Below are 13,914 nucleotides of genomic sequence, written 5' to 3' on the forward strand. Positions count from 1 at the left end.
AAATTCACAGGCATAAAATTTCACTTGCCTTCAACACAGTGCCATTAAATATAACATTTTCAATTTCTATGGGTAAAAATTCAAAATGTTTACTTTAAGAATTAATAAAATGAATCAATTGTATGAAATTTAATGAAAATAATATTTACTCCTTACGTTTCTAATAATTAGAAAATATAATGTGTATTAATAATACACTACTATCCCGCTTATACTATTTGTGGTCATCAAGTGAAACACTCTCCAGACGATGTTCCAAAAAAAAAGGAAAAATATTCAATATGGCTACATGTACGACGTGAGCTGTCAGCTGTACTGTGGTCAGTGGTGTCTGGTGTAGTTTTTGTTTCCTTGTATTTTTTGTTTTTAAAGGAATAATGTGATTTTAAATACTTACGTGAATATGGGTGCTAAAGACTCTAAACCTAGTTTTATATCTTATGAAGACGCGGTAAAAAGAGGTACCTACAGGAAAGATACCTAATCCGTCACTATTATGTGAATAATATAAATACGTAAATAATTGTGATGTCGTTGTGTTAAATTGCAGTGTCTGATAGTGAATTGAGGCGTTTACGAGAGGCTTTCAAGAGATGTGCTGGTGTGAACGGTACGGCGCTGAGCTTGGATGCATTCGTCCACGAAGTCCTCTGCGACGGAGTTCCGTACGAAGTAGCAGAGTGGCTGTATCAGGCTTGCGGGGGAACTAAACGAGGGATTGCATTCAAGGAATTGCTTTGCGGTATCGTCGTCCTCACTAAAGGAAACTTAGAAGAAAAAATCAAGTAAGAATTGTTATTTAAATTATTTTTTATGTTAATTAATGGTAACTACTGCTTACAATATTAATTTGAGGCTTTTCCAGAAGTTATTCAATTTATTGAGTGACATCTATTTGAAATTTACCTCTTTCTGTAGGTTCTTATGGACTCTATATGTGAATAATCAAAGTGAAAATGGTACATACATATATAAGAAAGATTTTGCAAGAGCATTGCATTTAGAAAATACATCACTGCCCGTGACTGAAACACCAAGGACTGGGGAAATATTAACCAGTCTATTTGGTGCCGGGGAGAGAGTCACATTTGAACAGTTCCGCTCCTGGCTGCTCATTCACAAGGATGCCACAATTCTGTCCAAGTGGTTGCTGTACAATAGAAGGAGCCATGCTCATGACCTGGAGACTCCAACTTTTTATCAGAGTTTAGCTGGTGTCACACATTTAGAGGAAAGAGTGAGTAGTGTTTATTTAACTATATTTGTACTTGTTTAGTTAAATAATGTTTATATTTTATCTTATCTTTAGGCTCAGAAGTTACTTCACATAAAATAAATAACATTGCGATTTTCTTATAAAGTTTAAAAATTTTATGAATGCATAGGTACATTATGTAAATGTTAACAGCCATGATAGATAAAGTGCACATACAACAATGTATTCAGAATTGTTATTACATCTACATGGATATGATTATTGTGTATATTCTCATTTTCAATATCAAGAGTATAAATTATCTCGATACATTGTTATTTTTATGTGCATCTATTTATAGATTGATTTGATAATATTTTCATAAAAACTTGTGAGTTATGGAAAGATAATTTGTTTTCTATTTTTTGTTGCACTTAATTGTACCTATGTTTGGAATATAATTGTATTTATTTTATACTAGAGGTCTGCCCCGGCTTCGCCTGTGGTACATATTATTATTTCGCAATAAAAGGTAGCCTATGTCCTTTCTCGGGTATCAAAATATCTCCATACCAAATTTCATGCAAATTGGTTCAGTAGTTTAGGCGTGATTGAGTAACAGACAGACAGACAGAGTTACTTTCGCATTTATAATATTAGTATGGATTCTGCTAAATATTTTTTGAAGTATGTACATTGTATAGCAATAAACAATATAAGTGGGGAAATTTGAGAATGATTTTATTATTATTATTCACTCAAAGGTGATATGATTACAACATTTGTTTAACAATAACTGACTTTTGAGTGTGGTGGTAATGTGCAATAATTTCGATACTTGTGTTACCTTGGTTTCAAAGTTAATTTTATGAAATCTTTTGCCAAATAATAATCTAATTGGCTCAGTTTTCTTTTATAAAAACAATAAGCTATTTTCATATCAATGTGTTAATAATAATAAATTGGACTATTACATGTTTTCTAATCTTATCTTTTTCCAAGTGAAAAGGTAGTTACCAAATATTTATTCTTGTTGTCTTTAAATATAATGTGATAATGGTTTGATTCTCACAAGTAACAAACAATTTAGTTTGTAGTAATATTATTTACAATCCAATAAGAATGGCTACGAATAACTGCTTGCAATCTATGTGGAACTTAAGAAATGTCTGTCAACAAGATTAAAATACTTAAGTTGTTTGAGTTATCATTTTATTTTTATATTAACTATTCTACCATTCACTCCCATTTTTTTACTGAATTTAAATACAAATTGATGTTTAAAGGTAAATTTATTTAGTTATGGTTATAACTACATATATTAATTACGAAAAAAAAAAATTAAAATTTTAATGTGTCCAATACTTAGGTCCAATAATACGCAATAATATCCTAGAATCAATGCTAATTTTTTTTCACCATCAATCCATCCTAACAAACTTATGTTCATAGCATTGGTGAAATTTCGGTGTTTCCAGTATGTTAACACGTAATATTCCCTTGTAGGATATAATAGAGCTAGAGAAATGTTTCTGGTCGCTGCGCAACGGCACGCCCACGGGCGAGCTGGACGCGTGCAGCATGCGGTCTCTGCTCGCGCCGCCGCTGCCGCGCGCGGCCGTCACCGGCGTGTTCCTGGCATTCGATGAGAACAGAGATGGACATATTGACTTCAAGGAGCTGTGCTGTGGACTCAGCGCCGCGTGCAGGGGACCGCGCACTGAACGGCTCAAATGTGAGTAACACACGAAATATAGGGGTCGGAAATTATTTGAATTGCTTCTAGGAAAGGATGGTATTGCAGCCGTGCCGGGCCGCTTTTTTTTCTCGACTTGGCGGGAGGACTGTCGTGATCCTAGAAATCAAATTGTATTAAAATTATTACAAAGAGTATAAAAAATTATTTACCATAAATATTACGAACATTTAAAATTTATATTCTAAATAATATTATATATACTAAGTCACTTAGAAGGTTATATTAAACAAAAAATATTCACGATCATAGTGCGAATATGTAGTGTTTTTTCTTCGCATGACGATAATATTGTTTAATACTGTAATAAACATGTTTATGAGTACACAGTCATGACCTGCTAACTTAACTTGCAACTTGTTTAAGTTACATTAACATCGTAATTATAAGTTAATGTTGTGAGTGGTTATAGACATTTGCATTATAACCAAGTGCTAAGTATTTTGCTGATCATAGATAGGAAATTAAAGCCACTTTAGATAAAATCATGAAATTCTTAGGACCGACGACAGTTAAGAGCACTGAGCAACAGTCCGCTATGATTATAAGGTCACGTCTAGACGATTTCGAAATTTTGAGCTAAGCTATATTAAATATAAAAAAAAAACCTACTTATAGAAACGAAGGTTAATATATTCATTATCTTAAACAATGGTCGTCTGAAATAAAAAAGTACAGCATTAAAAATATACGCGAGATTCTTTTTTGCACTTAATTTTATGAAAACACTCGTGGTGATCCAATTGGTTTGGGGTGTATCTTGTAATCAATAAAAAGAGACATGTTTATACTATTAGAACATTTATTATCTGTCGGTGTGTGGGAAAATGGAACTCACCTTGACCATGTGACCATCCCCAAATGTAACCGAAAGCGATTTTCTATTATGTAGAATTTGAATAGGCTTGTTATCAGATAACCACTGCAAGATAAGAATAATTACGTTGTGAATTAGGAATAATAATAGAAAAAAATAATTTGGAAAATCCAAAAGTGCACGCCTCATAATTTTTTTTTAATAAATATTTATTAATTATTATTTTTGTTTATTTAATAACAATTAAACCACATCGAATCAGACCCTGAAAAATGAAAGGGTTCTATTCCTGAGCATACTCAAGCGTAAGAGAAAAAAAAAGACTCGATTAGTGAAGTATTTCGGTCGCTATCGTGTTAACAAGAAAAAGGATCCGCACATACAGACACACGGACGTCCAAGACAGAACTTTTTTAAACTGTTTTTTAACTAGTTTAAATAACAAAAATGACATCAAAAATATCATGAACGTTAAAAATAGTGTTTTTTCTTAATATGTGTGTGTATGTATTATCTTACAAGTGCAATGTATGATACATAAAGACATTTTAAGTTTGAAAAATCAGATGTTTTGCGCGAAGTGACAGTAGTACCCACCTCAACGCTTCGCTTATGAGGCGTGCAATAAAGAGAAGCAAAGATATAAGTTGATTAATAACAATTTATTATAGTTTCAACAACAAAATTGAGATAATGTCTGTTTTGTGACTAGTTTTATACTAAACTAATAATTTTCATCCTTGTTCTTTATCCAACTTCATTTATCTAAATTCTATAAAAAATCCAAGTGCTTGAAAATAATTCGAGGTAATTTTCCATTTAGACATTATTGTTCTTTTGCTATTTAAATCACATAACTTGGCATAAACCTGTTTGCTAGTAAACTTTTTACTCTAACTGCTGTAATATTTAGTATTTACGCAGTAAATTTAATTTTCTCAATGTCTTGGAATGTCTTTCTAGAGTTTTTTAACCTTTGGATTCATTTATCTCTGTGGATGCAATTGCAATGATTTGCGAATTGAATACGAGCAGGTAATGTGCGATCGAAATACTGATTGGTCGGAAACTTCTCGTAGCTTCAGATGTTCTGAATGAGATTTTATATAGCTAAACCTTCAGGGATTCGATAATTAGTATTTGTAATGTGTAACTAATAGCTTCAATACTGCAATACATATGAATTCCATTGTCGCTATTCGATGCTCGCGTGAGAGCCAGCTACATGTACAACATAAAACTTTATCGTGACACTATTAACTTAGTAATATTTTATTAATGGATTGCCGTGTTATTAATCCATAATATCCTCCTATAGATTTTTTTTTTGAGCTCTGGTAAGGATTGATTTTATGGTATAGGTACAAACACCGACAAATTTGTGTAAAAATACACAAAAATCTTACGATAAAGATTCAAGTTTCTTATACAGAAGAATGTATGTCAGTTCCATTTCCTAGAAACACTAAGTAAAAACATTACATAATTTCTATGTCTTCTTTTAAATGTAAAGTAAAAACTCATAAACATCGTCCATTGCTACTGAATTCTTCACCATATTCTTCGCAAATAACTTCAATTATCCAAAAAATCATCGTTGATATAATATAATCATGGTATATAGTCCTACTCAAAATCATAAATACGACCCCATGCCTTGTATTATGAGCACTTACAAATATTATTTAACAAAAAGAATCTAAAGTATATATATTAAACAGTAATGTACAAAAACGCTTAGCGCATCATCGTCGGCCGCTAATTATCGTCGGTAATGCACTCAATGGAAGGAAACCGTCACGAACGTAAACTAATTAGTAATTACTTATTGTGTAATTGTATGTAGACAATCCTTATTTAGTACATACCTAATGAGTTAATGAATGAAGCGATTTTTTAATTTAAGATTATCAAATTCGCAAATAAGTTTCTTTGGGTTTCAATTTTAATATACGTACCTATATGATAATTAGAGTTATGGTCCTCTGCATCAAAGCATCATCTTAGTTTACGCACCGTTAAAATACTTTTGATACAAAAACTTTACGATGTGCTTTACGATCCTTTATCCAGACACGATAATTGTTACATTTCAATAGTTCTTATTGTAACATTGCTGATTTCACTAATTGTCAATAGTATGTGATAGATTATCAATATTGTAATAATAACGACAAGGTTAATTGTGGATCCAAATTATCTACAACGTAATTGTATTTCGCATAATCCAACTCGTGATAAAGGACGGAACATATTGATTGCAATTATTTCTGTAGAGGTCGAGAGAGCGGACAGGATGGAAAAAAGAAGATTGCTTTATTCGCTGGAAGTTCTGGCGCCAAATATTTGTTCGATTTTTAATCATGTCCTAAAGCGCAATGTCACGTGCCAATGATTATGTACCTAAATAATGTATAGCTTATCTTATAAATTATCTTAATGCTTTCGTCGTCCTTTACAAAGTTATTTCTAGAATATCTAATTGTTCAATGAACTCGTTATCGTACCGTGTCTTCTGTATAGCCATTGATTTCCTTATCAATTTCATCGAATAAATTTAATGCATACATAAATAATTAAATAAACGTCGTACTGTGACGTCACGTGTAACACAGCAAAAGAACCGGGGACATGATTTATTCAATATTATGCGTATTCGTAAATGAAATCTCTAAGAGTAAGTTGCCAAGGAGACTGGTAGTTATTAAGGCGCTCTTCTTTATGTAATGTTATAGTACTGACTTTGGTAAAACCAGCGCGCAGATCTGGATCGACACTACTTCACCTGAAACGAGGAAACTGTTATGAATTAAATCTTAGTGAGTCAGCATGCCAAGGCTGAACACATTTATACATGAACGTTCGTAAATTTGTGCTACTTGAGCTGGTCTCGTGTTATTTATCATCTATTTCCTATAATTAATTGCACAAGCGTGAAATTACCGTCTGTATGTCTTAGCCCATTACATTACAACTCTAATTTATTTTAAACTGAGATAATTTTTTTTACATTGTATTTATTTTGTGTTATCTGTATAGTTATGTAAAACAGATAGTATTTAATTCATTCACCTTGTTTTTATTGATAAAAGCAATGTTTTTGTAGAGAATATATTATGAACTATGAAAACTGTACCATCCTCATATTATATTTGTTTTGCATTGGGAAAAGTTTCCTTATCCCTTATCTGATGTATTTGTCTACAGGGTGTCCCGCTATTGGTATACTAAGCGCGAAGGAACTTGTAGTTTTGCATACACTGATCACGTAAAAAATACATAAACAACAAAATTACGTTAAATTTTTTTTGATAATTCTTTCCTGAAAATCCATGTTTTCTTCTCTAGCTTCGCGCAGCCGTCATATACCGCTTCTCTAATGTGAGCATTTTGTCTATGAAAACATAATCTTAAACGATAGCTCACGTGCTAGTGGCAAAAATGGGCGGGTTGCTTGTTATGGGTGTACACATAGAGTTTTAAGAATTCATCTATTTGAAAAAAAAATGCGTCTGGATTTTTTAAAGTATTTTTTACATACTCAGCGTATGCAAAACTATAACCTCCTTTGAGCTTAGTATACCAACAGTGGGACACCCTGTATATTCAAGCCAGAGCAATCATAGTAAATACAATAAGAGTTTTCTATTTTTAGAAAGGATTCAAGGTCTCTCGCATAACTGTTTAATGTGTACCGACTTATATCATTGTTAGTAACAATACAACAGGTGACTTGCACGGCAAGTCTCTACAAATATTGCGGGAAGATCGCACCGCGATAGTACAGAAGCTAGATGCTTATCGTGGTGACGACACGACTCCATTGGCTTGCGATATCGCCTGTGGTGTAGATTTGCAATTGTGGTGTAGAGATCTTATCGTGTGTTGACGCAGGTCCCGCGATACGCATCTGCTGTAAGATGCTTCGGGAAATATGCACAAATGATAACATACAACAATCAAATTCGCGAAAGAAAGTGCCTTCCCGAATTAAAAAAAAGCGAATCTAATAGTAAAAGAAACCCTTGAGGTTGAAATGTAGGTCTTTGATATTTCAGAATCAAACTTTATGCTTATCGTCTCCCTGTCTTCATATATCCACGTCTGAATTATTATTTTATTACATTCCATTATGAAGGCTCCGCTGTCCGCCGACGAATATGTAATGAAGTTGGTCAATAATGCTAAATCGATACCTAATTTCGGGGAGATTGATGGTTTTTGATTTGTATATAGAAACCATTACAAATAAACTTATGTACTAAAGAGATACCAATCAATGGACAAGTCATTAATACAATGTCCCTTCACAAAATATGTTAAGGAAAAATGTAAAAAAAGAGATGAGCATTTGCGGCTTATTATAAGTAGATCGACCTATAGGTAATGTAGTAAATTTTCCGCATTATCCGACAAAACTCAATATTCAATGCACGGATTAAATAACTATGCCTATAAAGTCATGTAAAGCGCTTTTCTTAATACACAAAAATGATTCCTATCCTGTATATCCTTCCTAATTTCGTATTTGAAAATACCTTAGATATTAATATTTTGAGATACGGTTGCGTATCTAGATAAAAATTATGTTTGATATTGAAGAATAAGAAAATTTGCTATCTGTAACTTGATAAAAATCAGAACCATTTCTAAACTTTACGATTCATGAAAATAACTCTAATAACTATGGATATAGTCGATTGGGACATTGTTCTGACCTATCTCATTTCCAACTTCCTTACAAAGGTAAATAAACAGTTGCATAAGGCAAATAATAAGGCCAGGAGTATATAGGCCAAGGCGCAGTCTCTCGCAGTGACAATAATTGTTTTATCTGCACTTATCATGTTAATTACTTGTCATTGCTGCCGATAACTGATGAATATATCGCTATCTTCGCAATTGCATAATGCAGAATGGTTGTCGACAATTTGCAATTTTATTGTTAGACTATTAGAAGCCTAAACTGCCCTGAAGCCCAACAATGTTTAAGAAAATAGAAAAACAACATGAAGTCTAGTGGTTTTAGGCTATCACTTAGCATTATTGAATTTATTGATCTTAGTGTTAAAGCAGATAGTATAAGTGTGCGAAGACACTAAAAATTTACTAGTAAAAAATATGCTGTTTATACTAAAACTGATGAATTGTTTACTTGGCATTGACGTTAGATTTCTAACCGGTGCAATTGTATCCTGCGAAACTATCGTAGCTACATCAGAACCATACTGATTTCTAACATTTTCCTGTATTATTTTGTTTCAAGTTATAATATAAATGAAGTAAAAATCATCCATATTGCAGGAAGTCATGTGCAATGACAGTTGAATTGTTTGTTACTACTTGTGTTGTAATAATTGATTATCTCAAATCAATTTTATGAAGATTTTAATCATTGTCATAGGCAGTTTAATTTATCAGGGTTCTCCCAACAGCTATTTTATAATTTTTCCTCTATAATAAGTAATAACCATGCGGAAAAAGAGAAACAAATATTCTAGCTGGATTATTTATTGTTATTGAAAAGGTTAATGAATGTCCCCTATTAATCTTATCACAAATCAAATCAGTTACAGTTTGTAGGGCAAACATTTTAAATAGCTTTTTACGTAAGAAAAGGTAGAGATACCTACTAACTACTAAGGAATAGATAATATGTTATCTATCCATTTCTATTTTTTTGTTCCATTTAAATAAACGATTTTTCAGTATTGTTGATGAAATAAATCTTAATAATTATGGCTATTTTGGAATGATTGACCTTTCTTTGTTGTTAAACGGAAAATCGTTTGGCCACTGTATTGTTAATTACAGTGATTGTTTGATAAAAATATCTGCAATTTAATTGTTTTAAGGTAAATTTCCAGATAATAGTTTTGCTATCGTTAGATTGTACCCCAATTTTGTAAACTGATCTGATTTCCTATGATTTATGTATTAGAAAGAAAATAATTTCTTGTCGTCGTATTGAAATTGAAATTATTTTGAACTATTCATAAAAATGTTTTTGTAAGTATTATCTGGGTATTGTTTAGAAATCATGAATTAGTGATTAATTTGTAGCTTTACGTCCGCGTCTGAACAAATAATTAATTTATTAAATGAAATATTGTGTGGCGTTATTATTTTTCTTAGTCACAACAAAAATATATTATATTAAATGAAATTGAAAGCAATTTTGCAAATTCATAATTCAAACCCTGTTGAAAGTTTTTCAAATGAATGTGGATTGGATTTTGCTTTGTGAGAGTTAACCTTTTAATAATGTTGATACTGAAAGCACAAACAATCTATTAAAATACACATCTCTATTTCAGTTTGCTTCAAAGTGTTCGATCTGGACAGAGATGGGATGCTGAACAAGAAGGAACTAGTTGACATGGTGGGCATCCTGTGCACTGTCGCCAACGAGGCGCTCAAGAACCAGGGCTCGCGGGCCTCCACGCCCTCCGACGAGTACGACCCGGACAAGAGCTTCGACCCCGAGGTCATTCTGCTCAATCTGCGGGACAAGTTGGTCACTGTGCCCAAGAATGACAAGCCGGTGTTCCAGCTCGGGCCCATGAATGAAGAAAATATTATCTCGTTGGATCAGGTGAGTTTTGCAGCTCTCGTGTGGTGAATTCAGCAAGTTCACTTTTAAATTATGTAAAAATGGCGGCCGCTTGTAGCACCTGATTAAGCTAACCAGCTTCTTTTATTAGGAACTAATCGAATACTTGTACAATAAGTTTCTTTTCTACAGCAAATTAAATTATCTGCATAAAACAACCTAAGTTGTATTCTTTAATATTATTTAAAAATTGAAGTAATTAATAAATGGACCGATCAGCAGTTTAAATAAGAAAAAACGTCAATTATGCCTACAAAATTTACATGATAAATCGGAAACGGGCTATCGGCCACTAAAATATTTGATGAATTATTGTGATATTTGATAAGATTGCTTAGAAACGTGAATGTAACAGAGATATAATTTCTATGCTATTGTTTCATTTCTAATAAATATTGGTAAGCAATCTAATCTATTTTAGGAGGCTAATTATTTCCTTTGTCAAATTGACCTGAACTTAATAACAATATAATATGATAACAATTGAATTTATTTTAAAGTAGGGCACAAATACCAGAATTTATTACCACATTTAAAGGACCTAAAAGTTTGTTCTGGTAAAGTATGAATGATAATGTCGATCTGTCATATTAAAAATAGAATTTACTCCTGTCACGTGTTTACCCCATATTTGTTCCCATGTAAAGTTAAGCTGTACAGCACCAATATCCATCACCTTGATCATGCAGTTTGGTAGAAATTGCATGTCGTCAAACTATTTTTTTCTCTACTTCTAAATTTCCTTTACCAATTAGTCTAGAATTGATGTGGTGTATGGGATAAAATATAAGATTAGGGATTGGGATTGAGATAAAGATATATATTTATTTTTAACTTTAATGGCAAAGCTGACAAATTGAATTGATTTTAACTTTGCACGTTCGTACTCGTTACTGATATCTGAACTACAATCTGACCAGGACAACGAAGAAGAGAAGGTGGAATGCGAGAGCATCAGCGCTGATGCAGCGTTGGCGGCGGAGGAGTTCCTGATCTGGAGCGTGGAGAGCGCGGCGGCGCTGGTGACGCCGTTCCTGGAGCTGCTGTTCGAGGTGTGCCACGTGGTGCTCGGGCTGCGGCCCGGCTGCAGGCACCACGAGCGGGACATCGGTACGTAGCCGCCCACGCCCACTCTCACTATCATCTTCTTCATAGAGGCCCAAGTCAAAAGTGCGAATTTGACTTGAAAAATATAGATAAACAATTGTGACACGTGCATACGTGTTAAAATTGTTTATGGGCGGTGGTGACCACAAAACATCAGTTTCCGTTTAAACTTTTAACTTCGGATTGGAAATATTTCCAAATTGACCTGAAATCTGGGAAATAGGCTAAAATGAAATATTCTGTTTGTGTAGTAAAGCAAATAAAAAACCTGGTAATGGGAAAATATATTTTATTAGGTATTCATTCTGATATGATTTTTAACATATTATATCTAGGATTTTATCATATCGTGTAAGCGATTACTTTTGCTTGTAAAACACTTGTTAGGACGAAACTAGACGCGGTCTACCAGACATAAGTACTCCACGTGAAGTATGAACTATCGAAACATCGTCTAAGGGCGTTTGTCCACTACAAGGAATTTTACGGTCCGGCATTCCGATTTTTTACGGTCCGGTATGGCACGCCATTAATCTATATACTAGCTTGTGCACTATACGTAATTTTACTGTCCGACATTTTACTTTTCCCTATTCCGGATGGTTTTTTGTGTCTACGAGTCGCTGTAGGTATAAATTGTTTTCGAATGCCCACTTGCTTGGATTTTACTGTTTTTACTGCATATGCCAATTGAAAGCAAGCTCTAGTTTTACTTTCTTTTAGTTGGCAATGAGATTTGAGAAGTCGGTATTGTTATTTTATATACATTGACCAAGCATTGACCTATAATTATTATCTAAATAAGTGTTGGTAAGTTAAAGTTCAAGTGGGAATAGCTTTAGCTCCTCGTCACCGATTAAAATAAATAAGTGAAACACGCATTTTAAATCCCTTACGGAACTTTACTTTTTATTATAACGAAATAATATAATATTTCACCTTCTATATTTTTTACTCGTTTCTTGTAAAATGCAAAAACAATCATTTATGATAGCATTATACCGCCAAACTTCCTTGAACTGTACCGCACTGATCCGAGTAAAGACGGACAGGTGCACAAGCAATTCATCGGTTTTTTCATGCCACACCGGACCGTAAAAAATCGGAATGCCGGACAGTAAAATTCCTTGTAGTGCACAAGCGCCCTAACAATTATATTTTATCAGGGATAATTAAGTGTTTTGTTGTAACAGTTATGTGATAATATTTGACGTCGGAGATATATCACCACACTGTTCAATTTTTGTCTGTTACTGAGCATAGTATTCATAAAAAAATATTTTACCACAGCCCGTTTATTCAAATTATAATAAGTTATTTTTACGGATTTTAGAAAAGGTCCTTCGAGCTGGATCTTGTAAATTTATTTCATTTCAATTCATTTGAATAATTTACACGTTTTTTCCTAATGATTTGATTATTGCTCTGTTCTTATGAATGTTGCGCTGTATAGTATAACTGTTTGCGCAGTACTAGGGTGGCTGCGGCGCGAGACGTGCCGCGGGCTGGCGGTGGGCCAGTTCTGGTACCTGGTGGCGGCGCAGTGGTGGGGCGCGTGGCTGCAGCACGCGGCCGGCGCGCCGCACGCCTGCTGCCGCCCCGCGCGCGCGCTCGACGACGCCATCGTGTGCGACGACAGCTTCACCACCAACTCCACCGGTCAGTTGTGCACAACATTTCGATGTATAGAATAAAAAAAAGTTGCAGTTGTTATGTGTAGGTGTGCTTTAATCTTTAAAATTACGTAAATTAAGTTTCTTTTAATAAATTGAGTTGTTTTAGGAACGTTTTAATACAAAATGTAATAAATTTTCTACGAATAGGTCAAACAGGCGCGTGAAAAGTTAGTACGATATGAAAAAGAATTTTTTTTAAAGGAATATTCATTTATTCGAATGTCTGTGTGCAGAGTCGATGGGCTCGCTGATGTGGCGCGCGGAGACCGCGTCGGTGTGCAGCGCGGGCAGCAGCAGCGGCGTGAGCAGCGCGCCGCCCCCCGCGCCCCGCGCGCCCCCGCACCCCGGCCCCATCGACAACTCGCGCCTGCGCGCGCCCGACGCGCTGCAGGTGCGGTCCCGTGCAGCCCCCCCCTCCCACTCCCCACGTGCACAACTCTGTAACCCCCCTGTGCCTGTGCACGCAGGTGCGGTCGCTGACGGGCGAGGGCGGGCACCTGCGGCGCGACGTGACGCTGGCGCAGCACCGCGACTTCGAGCTGCTGCCCGACGCGCTGTGGCGGGCCCTCGCGCTGTGGTACGGCGGGCCCGACCCGCTGCCGAGACAGGTACACCACACACTACACGCCACACATTACGTTTTGTGCACACAGCGTGCACACACACATACATGCACTTTATACGTTACATTCTGCATATAGTGCAAAGTGCATATGCTTGAGAAATTTATTACTTATTATTGTATAACTA

At 34.8% G+C, this 13,914-nt stretch overlaps 1 protein-coding gene across 3 annotated transcripts in view; it reads left to right on the forward strand.

Annotated features, from left to right (window-relative positions):
* The first annotated feature begins 141 nt into the window (after window positions 1-141).
* The window catches only part of Usp32 (Ubiquitin specific protease 32), a 31,157-nt gene continuing 17,384 nt past the window's right edge, over window positions 142-13,914 (forward strand). For 2 of the 3 annotated variants that reach the window (XM_090114357.1, XM_090114358.1), the window contains exons 1-9: window positions 142-461; window positions 551-785; window positions 919-1,237; window positions 2,702-2,930; window positions 10,086-10,363; window positions 11,302-11,491; window positions 12,959-13,147; window positions 13,398-13,555; window positions 13,632-13,772. In XM_090114357.1, the coding sequence (XP_089970483.1) occupies window positions 404-461; window positions 551-785; window positions 919-1,237; window positions 2,702-2,930; window positions 10,086-10,363; window positions 11,302-11,491; window positions 12,959-13,147; window positions 13,398-13,555; window positions 13,632-13,772 (1,797 nt within the window). In that variant the 5' untranslated portion in view covers window positions 142-403. The remainder of the gene's footprint in view (window positions 462-550; window positions 786-918; window positions 1,238-2,701; window positions 2,931-10,085; window positions 10,364-11,301; window positions 11,492-12,958; window positions 13,148-13,397; window positions 13,556-13,631; window positions 13,773-13,914) is intronic. The other variant, XM_090114359.1, reaches the window with a different exon arrangement.

The sequence above is a fragment of the Colias eurytheme genome, chromosome 21 (genome assembly GCF_061535395.1).
Source record: "Colias eurytheme isolate Ceu_HAF_F1 chromosome 21, ilColEury1 Martin Lab GWU primary, whole genome shotgun sequence".
In the NCBI taxonomy this organism is placed as follows: domain Eukaryota; kingdom Metazoa; phylum Arthropoda; class Insecta; order Lepidoptera; family Pieridae; genus Colias; species Colias eurytheme.